Below are 11,021 nucleotides of genomic sequence, written 5' to 3'. Positions count from 1 at the left end.
GAAGAAGGCCAGGGGGCCCACACCCTTCTCACGAGGGTGGGGGCGCACCCCCCTACCTCATGGGCCCCCTGGTGGCTCTCCGACGCCCATCTTCTCCTATATGAAGTCTTTCGATGAGAAAAAAATAAGAAGGAACCTTTCGGGACGAGACTCCGCAGCCACGAGGCGGAACCTTGGCGGATCCAATCTAGAGCTCCGGCAGAGCTGTTCTGCCGGGGATACTTCCCTCCCGGAGGTGCGAAATCATCACCATCGTCATCACCAACGCTCCTCTCATCGGGAGAGGGCAATCTCCATCAACATCTTCACCAGCACCATCTCATCTCCAAACCCTAGTTCATCTCTTGTATCCAATTCTTGTCTCAAAGTCCGGGATTGGTGCTAGTAGGTTGCTAGTAGTGTTGATTACTCCTTGTAGTTAATGCTAGTTGATTTATTTGGTGGAAGATCATATGTTCAGATCCTATATGCATATTATTACCCCTCTGATTATGAACATGAATATGCTTTGTGAGTAATTACGTTTGTTCCCGAGGACAAGGGAGAAGTCTTGCTATTAGTAGTCATGTGAATTTGGTATTCGTTTGATATTTTGATAAGATGTATGTTGTCTAGCCTCTAGTGGTGTTATGTGAACGTCGACTACATAACACTTCGCCACTATTTGGGCCTAGAGGAAGGTATTGGGAAGTAATAAGTAGATGATGGGTTGCTAGAGTGACAGAAGCTTAAACCCTAGTTTATGCGTTGCTTCGTAAGGGGATGATTTGGATCCACATGTTTCATGCTATGGTTAGGTTTACCTTAATACTTTTGTTGTAGTTGCGGATGCTTGCAATAGAGGTTAATCATAAGTGGGATGCTTGTTCAAGTAAGAACAGCACCCAAGCACCGGTCCACCCACATATCAAATTATCAAAGTATCAAACACGAATTATATGAACGTGATGAAAACTAGCTTGACGATATTCCCATGTGTCCTCGGGAGCACTTTTCCTATTATAAGAGTTTGTTCCGGCTTGTCCTTTGCTAAAAAAAGGATTGGGCCACCTTGCTGCACTTTATTTACGTTTGTTACTTGTTGCTCGTTACAATTTATCCTATCACAAAACTATCTGTTACCACTTATTTCATTACTTGCAGAGAATACCTTGCTGAAAACCGGTTATCATTTCCTTCTGCTCCTCGTTGGGTTCGACACTCTTACTTATCGAAAGGACTACGATAGATCCCCGATACTTGTGGGTCATCAGCCTCTCTTATGGGGAAATGTAGTCTAGTGCCTCGTTGAGCCATAGTAGTCCGCTACAGCCCGGTTCACCGGAGTCCTGCTAGCCCAGCACTACTGCTCAGGACACTTGACTGGCCGGCATGTGTTTCACTTCGTTCCTATGTCTATCCCTTCGGGGAAATGTCACGCGGTGTCATCCGGAGTCTTGCCTAGCTTGCTACAGCCCGGGTTCCCCGGAGTCCTGTTAGCCCAGTGCTACAGCCCGGATTCACACGTTGTTGACCGACATGCTCGATGTGATTCATGTATGCCTGTCCCCATAGGTTTGCGCCGCTTTGGGTTCATGACTAGCCATGTCGGCCCGGGTTCTCTGTCATATGGATGCTAGCGACACTATCATATACGTGAGCCAAAAGGCGCAAACGGTCCCGGGCCATGGTAAGGCGACACCCGTGGGGATACCATGCATGAGGCCGCAAAGTGATATGAGGTGTTACCGGCTAGATCGATGTGACTTGGAATCGGGGTCCTGACATGTACAGATTCAAAGCAGACAATAAGAGATTGTGCGAAGGAAAATATTCAGCTAGCATATCCTAATAAGACAAGTTCAGTCGGAAGTCAACTTACCTGAACATTGGCTCGAAGAGCCGCGCTGGCGTCGTAAGCAGCCTGACTATTGTCGTGCACCATCTTCATCCGCTCCATCATTACACCAGCCTAACGGATAGCCTCCACGGCAGCGTCCGACTGGCTTTCCAGAACATGATAGGTGGTGAAGAAGGGGACAGACAGTCCAGACGCAGCAGCTTGGAGCTCCGAGGCATGAGGTTGGATGGCTGAAGAAAACACTGGTACAGTCCACGGTGCGGGGCGCTCACTCGACACTGGGACAACAAAGGTTATAGAGGCTCTACTTGCATCTTCGGGCTGTTGGACTATTGGTTATGTCATCGGTTCCGACTGAGGTATCTTGCCAGCTGCTGCTTTCTTGCTCTTCCTGGGCCTTAGTGGCACGTCCTCATCATCATTCAGAAGCTCAACGACATTGGGAGGGGCTGCAAAGTAATCAGTCGACCCCGATGAGTCACCAGAATTTAATCGACCATACAATCAAGAAAAAGATCACGAGGATTGTACCCGGGTTGGAGGTGACTGCATCTTCCATGTCCTCATCTTCATACTGGCGAGTGGAAGTCCCAGAGGTAGCGGCACTACAAATTTCAGAGTTCAGTTGGTCATGTCTGACGAAATGAGTCGACTCAAATCCAGATTCATACTAAAACAAGAATTCAAGTCCAACTAATACCCGGAAGTAATGGGGATGGCCACTTTGATCTTCGGCAAGGTCTTTGGCGGTTTGGACGGCGTAGCTTTCGGTTGCTTCGACGCCTTTTCAGTCGGTGCTGGAGAAGACGTTCGAGGGTGCTTCGATGACTGCCCAGTTTGCGCGGCCGCCTTGCCGCGGGCACTTGCTGGATCGTGAGAAAGCTTGGATCGTTTTTCCCTACGAGGAGGAGAGTCGACCTCTTCTTCATCACTCGGGTCGTCGTTGTCCTCGTCCTCCTCGTCATCAGAGCGCCACTCGCCGCTTTCACCTCCACTCGCTTCTCCCTCTGGGTCCTGCTCCTGCCCCCCGTTGGGCATCGAGTACATCTCAGTCAGGGCCTAGAAGACAACAACCAAGACAAGAGACAGTCAGGTGACAGAAGACAGCAACTTGATAAATCAAGAAAACACTTGACCATGTGGAGTCATACCTTGTCAGTCTCGTATGAGTTGTTGAGTGGAGGAATCCTCCGGGATCCCCTGGGATTGTCTTTGTTTCCAGTGATACTCTTCAGCCACCCTTCCAATGTAGCATCATCGACCTCCTCTGGATGGATCCGAGTGGTGTCGTCGATGCCCGAATACATCCACATCAGATGGTCACGGGCTTGAAGTGGTTGGATGCGTCGCCTGAGGAAAACCTCCAACAGATCCATACCGGTTACCCCATCACGGACAAGTTGAACTACTCGCTCTACCAGCATTTTCACTTGCGCCTTCTCCTCTGGGATCACTTTCAAAGCAGAGGGCTTCCCCACTCGGTCCATGGAAAAGGGGGGAAGTCCAGTCGACTGACCTGGAGTTGCTGGTCCTTGTAGGAGAACCAGGTCGACTCCACCCTCGAACTGACTCAGGAAGGATCATGGCTGGGAAAGTACTTTTACTCCTCATCTGAATCCCAAGACCCCCGTACATCTGAATCACTTGCGTCCTCTCGTCACTCGGGTTGGCCTTCTTGACCGATTGAGAGTGAATATGTGCTTGAAGAGCCCCAGTGTGGCCTACAGCCGAGGAAGCTCTCGCACATAGACACAAAGCAGCAAGGTACACGATGGCGTTCGGAGTAAAGTGGTGGATTTGCACCCCAAAGAAGTTCAAGAAACCTCGAAAGAAAGGGTGGGGAGGCAAGGAAAACCCGCGGTCGACGTGAGTAGCGAGGAGGACGCGCTCACCCTCCTGTGGCTGCGGCTCGGTCTCGTTCCCCGGGAGTCGCGCCGATTCGTGGGGGATCAATCCTCCCTCGACAAGGTCGTCAATGTCATCCTGGCGGATCGTCGAGCGAATCCAGTCGCCCTGGATCCAGCCTGGTGGCAAGCCGACCCTCAAAGAAGATCCACCCCGGCCGGACTTCTTCCCCTTCGCCTTCGCCGTCGCCTTCTTCGCACGCTCCAACGCCACCGTCTTCTCCTTCCCCATGGCAGCGGATTGAGTTTGAACGGAGCGACGATGCCGAGAGCGGAGGCAGATGCGGGGGAGAAAACAGAGGAGGAAGGGGAAGAATGGGAACGCACTGTGCGAAAACCCCTGTCCGACACCTTATATGAGGTCATTTCCGAGTGGCTGACTCGTGGGCCCAGGCGATCCGATCAAATCCCGCAACAGTCGCGCACGTGATACGTGGCGAAAAAGGTGGCGCGGTGATCGAGACGGCCTGCCTAATCAGTCCCGATTACTGCGGCCTCCTCCGCCTAGCGAACTTCCCAAAATTCAAATCCCTTGAAATCCGCAGACAGCAGAACAACCCGTCAGACGGAAGATTTTTCCCATATCAACACTCGAAGCTTAACAATGAAACTTCACTCGACAAACCAAGAATCGATCAAGGCGACTGAACAAGAAGTTGAAGTCATCGTGAATGTTCATTCGACCTCTGGACAAGACATTTCTGAAGCGCAAAAGCTGAATCGGAGAGGTTATCAACTCCTTCTCCACTCGAACCTTCGGGGGCTAATGATGAAGATATGTACCTAGGGTAATGTCATAGGCCTGACCTAGACATGCTCCCCTAGGACGTCACCCTAAAACAAGAAGCATTCAAAGAGGAGTCATCATCCACTCGACCATGAGGACTTCCACTAGGAAGACTCAAAGTCACTCGACCGCGGAGAATGTCACTCAACCACCAGAAGGTCTAAGGTCGCTCCGAACTACAATAGTCGGACATTACCTCGTAGCTTTAATGGTCATTATGTCTCTTTATTTACTAGCGTTACCAGTAACGTCTACCCTTTGATGTACTTTAAACCCTTTGTAACGTGGGCCGACTGGGGTCCTGGCACACTCTATATAAGCCACCCCCCTACACACGCACAAGGGTTCGCATCTCTAGTAAACACACACACACGTATAATCTAGTCGACCGCCTCCGGGCACCGAGACGTAGGTTTGTTACTTCCTCCGAGAAGGGCCTGAACTCGTAAAACTCGTGTGTACAACTACTCCATAGCTAGAATCTTGCCTCCTCATACCTACCCCCCATTCTACTGTCAGTCTTAGATCCACGATAGGACCTACACCGCCACTTTACCAGAAGAGGAGCGATGGATGATTCGGGTTCAAGTTCCAGGAAGGACGTTCACGCCAGTCACTAAACCCATAGAGTTTTCCTTTGATGCACCCACCTGGAGTCTAGGCAATAGTATGGCAGCCGACATCGCTATAGGATGCATTGGCGAAGTTTACCACAAGGAGCTGAAGGACACTATCTACCAGATATGTGGACGCTGAGATGAGCAATGGGAGATGATCAACACCAGGAAGGACAGGTCCATTGCAGCATTCATCCAGGAATTAAATCACCAGATTCGTCGCCAGGAGAACCAGATGTGCGCAAGCATGATAGATTTGAAGAAGGCGATGACAGGATCACGGAGCTAGAAGAGGAGCTTAAGTCTACACGCGATGGATATGAGGAGGAAATGATGATACTTGTGGAGAGGAATGACGACATGACCAGGAAGCTAGGAGTTTTTATGGGAGACCCCGCGCCAGGAGGAGAAGGCGACGAACCCAAGGAGATTCGTTCTGAAGATTACATCATCATAGACGACACCGACTCCGACCCGGATAGTTGTGATGATGACTATGAAGACGAAGCTGGAGAAGATATCATGGAGTCTTCCGCCGATCAAAATTTCTAGTAGACCACCATACTATTAGTAGTACCCCCTGTATATATTAGTAGTCCAAGCACTATAACGATAGTTAGACCGATTGTATGCCCTTGCTTGATTGATTGAGTGATATGATATGCTTGTGTTTGTCTCATGTGCATATGGGTAGTGTTTTCTCATTAGACCTCATTCTATTCTAATCTCTTCCCTCTAAACCCCATCAGATGCCTCCGAGACGTGACCCCGGTTTTGCTTTCCCACCGGAGCTCACTCAGTTGATCCAGCAGCAGAATGCCTTGATGCAGTTGTTAGTTCAGAACCAAGGCAACAACAACAACAACAGCAACAACAATAACAATAACAACCCATCGCCACCACCACCAGTTGACAACTTAGCCTTTTTTCTGAGGTTGCAGCCGCCGGTGTTTTCCAGTAGCACCGAGCCAATAGTTGTTGATGATTGGCTGCGTATGATTGGAAGGGAGTTGACCACCGCAGGTTGCACAGATGCTGAGAAGGTGTGTTTTGTCGCACACCAATTGGATGGACCAGCAGCCGCACGGTGGGAGAATTACACAGCCACTTTTCCTATAGCCAATGTCATGTGGGAGCAGTTTCAGCAAGCATTCCGCACAGCCCATGTATCCACTGGAGCTATGAGCATGAAGAAGCGTGAGTTTCGCAACTTACGCCAAGGTAACCGTACTGTAGGCCAGTATGTGGAGGACTTTAGTAAGTTATCCCGCTATGCTCCAGATGATGTGGCCACGGATGCTGCGAAGCAGGAGAAGTTTATGGAAGGGCTGAATGATGAGATGAGTTTGCAGTTAATGGTGGAAACATTTAACAACTACCAGGAGTTGGTAGATAAAGCTCTCATGATCGAAGGGAAGCAGCAGCAGATAGAGAGCCGCAAGAGGAAATATGGACAAGGGAAGTACAATTCAGGAGCTCAGCAGAAGCCTCGCTTTACCCCGAACTCGGGAGGGCTTACCCATTACCTTGGAGGCCACACTCACAATGGAGGAAGTACCCATAATCATACTGGCCCAAGGAATGGGAATGGGAATGGAGCAAGGAGCAATCAGAACTGTTCTAATCCATCCACACCCGCTAAGAGGGACCTAAGTAGTGTTACTTTTTTCAAGTGCGGGAAGACTGGATACTATGCCATGGAGTGCCCTGAAGCGAAGAACGGAAATGGTAATGGGAGCTCTGGGAATAAGCCCAATCCATTTAACAAAGGACAAGTGAACCACGTGAACGTGGAGGAGGTTGAAGAGCAACCAAATGCAGTTATCGGTAAGTTTTTAGTTAAGACATTTACTGCAATCGTTCTTTTGATACTGGTGCATCGCATACATACATATCAAGGGGATTTGTGGATAAGTATAAGTTGCCCACTAGAGTTCTTAAGACACCTATGCTAGTAACCTCACCCAGAGCCGAGTATATGGCAAGCAATGGATGTATTCAGGTGCCATTAACCATAGGTAGTCATGTTTTCCCCTCTGACTTGATAATTTTGGAGTCGCAAGGATTGGATGTGATACTAGGAATGGATTGGCTGTCGATGTGTGGAGGAAACATCGATTGCGCTAGTAAGTCAATTCTGCTTACTACCCCAAAGTGGAAAAGGATCAAGTATGTATCCAGGCATGCGCCAAGGAGAACCCAAGTACATTCTCTGACGGGAGTTGTTCAGGAGGAAGTGCATGTTGTGAAGGATTACCCAGACGTATTTCTAGAGGAGTTACCAAGCATGCCGCTAGATCGACACATCGAGTTTTTGATAGAGCTATTGCCAGGCACCGGGCATATATCAAAGAGAACATACCGGATGCCCGTGAATGATCTGGAGGAGATTAAGAAACACATTAAGGAGTTATTGGAGAAAGGTTACATCTGATGGAGTTCATCACCATGGGGAGCCCCGGTGCTATTGGTTGAGAAGAATGATAAATCTCTAAGAATGGTTGTTGATTATTGGGCGTTGAATGAAGTGACAATCAAGAACAAGTACCCACTACAAATGATCAATGATCTGTTTGACCAGCTGCAAGGAGCTAAAGTGTTTTCGAAGATCGAGCTGCGATCAGGTTACCACCAGCTGAAGATTCGAGAAAAGGATATACCTAAGACAGCTTTTACCACAAAGTATGGGCTTTATGAGTATACGGTTATGTCATTTGGATTGACTAACGCCCCTGCCTATTTCATGAGTATGATGAATAAGGTGTTCATGGAGTTCTTGGATAAGTGTGTCATGGTGTTCATTGATGATATTTTAGTATACTCAAATAATGAAGAGGAACACAAAGAGCATTTGCGCTTAGTTCTCGAGAAGCTCAGGGAGCATCAGTTGTATGCCAAGTTCAGCAAATGTGAGTTTTGGTTGAAGGAAGTTGGATTTCTTGGACATGTTATATCGGGAGAAGGTATAGCAGTAGACCCCACCAAAGTTCAGTCAGTCACCGAGTGGTTGGCACCCACCTCAGTTGGAGAGATCCACAGTTTTCTTGGACTCGCGGGATACTATCGGAGATTCATTGAAAATTTCTCTAAGATTACAAAGCCTATGACGACGTTGTTGAAGAAGGACACCAAGTTCCATTGGAATGAGGAATGTGAAGCAAGTTTCCAGGAGTTGAAGAAACGTTTGACTACAGCCCCAGTGCTGATCCTACCAGATATACGCAAGGATTTTCAAGTGTATTGTGACGCCTCGCGCTTAGGACTTGGAGGAGTACTTACGCAAGACGGAAGAGTTGTTTCATATGCATCACGACAACTTCGACCGCATGAGTTGAATTATGCCACACATGACTTAGAGTTGGCAGTCGTAGTACATGCACTCAAGACATGGAGACATTTTCTTATTGGGAACCATTGTGATGTGTACACGGATCATAAGAGTATGAAGTACATTTTTACACAAAAGGAGTTGAACCTCGGGCAAAGGAGGTGGTTGGAGCTTATAAAGGATTATGATATGAAGTTGCACTATCATCCAGGAAAGGACAATGTTGTAGCAGACGCTTTGAGCCGAAAGAGTTATGCCAATACCTTAGTAACAGGAGGATTGCCAAAGGAGTTAGCAGAAGATTTCAGGGAGCTACGTTTAGAGATTGTTCCCAAAGGTTTTGTTACAACCATGGAACTTCAGTTGACCTTGTTGGGAAAGATTCGAGAAGCCCAGAAGGATGACAAAAAAATTGTCGAGATAAAGGAGAAGATGAGCGAAGGCAAAGCCAAAGGTTTTCGTGAGGATGAGCACGACACCTTGTGTTTTGAGCATCGTATTTTTGTGCCCAATAATGTCGAGATCAGAAAGTTGATATTACAGGAAGCTCACGACTCCCCATACTCGATACACCCTGGAAACACCAAGATGTATTTGGATTTGAAGGAGCATTTCTAGTGGACTGGAATGAAGAAGGATATTGCCGAGTATGTAGCCGTATGTGATGTATGTCAGAGAGTGAAGGCAAAACATCAGAAGCCAGCAGGATTACTACAGCCTATGTCGATACCAGAATGGAAGTGGGATAAACATGGCATGGATTTTATCACCGGATTACCCAGGACCCGATCGAGATATGATTCTATCTGGGTAGTAGTGGACCGCTTGACCAAAGTAGCTCACTTTATCCCAGTGAAAACCACATATACAAGTGCAAAGTTTGCCAAGATATATATGACCAGGATCGTATGTCTGCATGGAGTTCCGAGGACCATCGTATCAGACAGAGGAACACAATTTACATCAATGTTTTGGCATCAACCACACCAGACTTTGGGAACCAGGCTGGAATTCATTACAGATTTTCACCCGCAGACTGAGAGAGTCAATCAGATTCTAGAGGACATGTTGAGATCTTGTGCACTAGACTACGGGTCTAGTTGGGGTTAAAATTTACCCTACGCAGAGTTCTCGTACAACAACAGCTACCAGGGCAGTTTGAAGATGGCACCGTTTGAAGCCCTGTACGGAAGAAGATGTCGAACACCGTTGATGTGGGATGAAGTTGGAGACCACCAGTTGTTTGGACAGGATTTGATTAAGGAGTCCGAGGAGAAGGTTAAGCTGATTCGTGATAGACTGAAAGTAGCTCAGTCCAGACAGAAGAGTTATGCAAACTCGAAACACAAGGAGGTAGGCTATGAAATCGGAGACAGAGCATATCTGCGAGTGTCACCTCTGCGAGGAGTTAAGCATTTTGGATTTAAGGGAAAGTTAGCCCCGAGATTTGTAGGACTGTACCGTGTTCTGGAGCGCATGGTAGAGGTTGCCTACAAGTTGGAATTACCTGAAGGACTGTCAGGACTTCATGATGTGTTACACGTTTCCCAGTTAAAGAAGTGCCATGTTGAGATGGCCGATATTCTTCTGAGAGATACAGTGCCCCTGAAAGCAATTCAGTTGGACAGTGATTTGAGTATTTGGAGAAACCAGTCAAGATTCTCGAGTTTGCCAGTCGAGTTACCCGCAGCAAGGTTATAAAGTTTTGCAAAGGTTAGTGGATCCACCATACCGAGGACGAAGCCCCCTGGGAAAGAGAGGATGATCTACGGAAAGACCAACCAAACCTATTTTCTAGCCAACCCGAATCTCGAGGGCGAGATTCATCTTAAGGGGGGTAGGTTTGTAACATCCCAAATTTTCAATTTGGAATGTTATACATAGGTCATCCATGCATATCATATTTTATTGCATTTCGTTCATGTGACCCTCGAAATCCTAAGCAACTCAAGGACCCTCGGAGAGAGTTGGGGATTTTCCCTCGTTCTCATATTTGAGTTTTATCAAATATTGAAACAAGGATCACTTTGGTTTTTAATTATTTTTTCTCTCCAAAAATATTTCATATTAAAAATTATATGAGAGGAGATAATATGACTTCTCCAAAATAAATGAAATGTTGGAGAAAAAATATTAAAATCAATTTGTGTTTTTAATTGGGGTTTTATTGCTATTTTATTTGAATTAGGAAAAATATGCATTTTTCAAAATTGCACTAGAGGCCCAAATAAATGTTCACCTTGTCCGGTGTATTTATAGAGGACGAGGAAAATTTATTTCAGAATTTTTGGAGTCCGTTTCGTATTTCTTTTCTTCGTTGTTCTGCGCGGAATTATTTTTTTTAAAGTCAACCACCTTACCGGGTCGTGTCCGACTAGGACACTGCACCCGGCCAGCCTTTTTAAGGCCGAGGCTCGAGCCGCCCCAGCCACCGAACCCTAGCCGCCGCTGCCTCAAAATCCGTGCCGCTCCGCCGCCGCCGGATTCGCCGGAGCCCGCCGCCGTCGGAGTTCGCTGCTGCCGCGCCCTCTCGCCGCGCAGCCGC

At 47.6% G+C, this 11,021-nt stretch overlaps 1 protein-coding gene across 1 annotated transcript; it reads right to left on the bottom strand.

Annotated features, from left to right (window-relative positions):
* Window positions 1-2,176: 2,176 nt before the first annotated feature.
* LOC147983625 (uncharacterized) lies at window positions 2,177-3,327 on the bottom strand. The gene is made up of 4 exons (XM_087540796.1): window positions 2,992-3,327; window positions 2,541-2,899; window positions 2,372-2,445; window positions 2,177-2,289 (listed from the first exon to the last, which is right to left on the bottom strand). The coding sequence occupies exons 1-4, from the start codon at window positions 3,325-3,327 to the stop codon at window positions 2,177-2,179; spliced, it is 882 nt and encodes a 293-aa protein (XP_087396922.1).
* Between the last annotated feature and the right edge of the window lie 7,694 nt (window positions 3,328-11,021).

Source organism: Triticum urartu, chromosome 2A (assembly GCF_056163025.1).
Source record: "Triticum urartu cultivar PI428250 chromosome 2A, HENAU_Tu73, whole genome shotgun sequence".
NCBI classification, from domain to species: domain Eukaryota; kingdom Viridiplantae; phylum Streptophyta; class Magnoliopsida; order Poales; family Poaceae; genus Triticum; species Triticum urartu.
The sequence above is the reverse complement of the archived record's forward strand: the minus strand, read 5'-3'. Positions and strand labels throughout refer to the sequence as shown.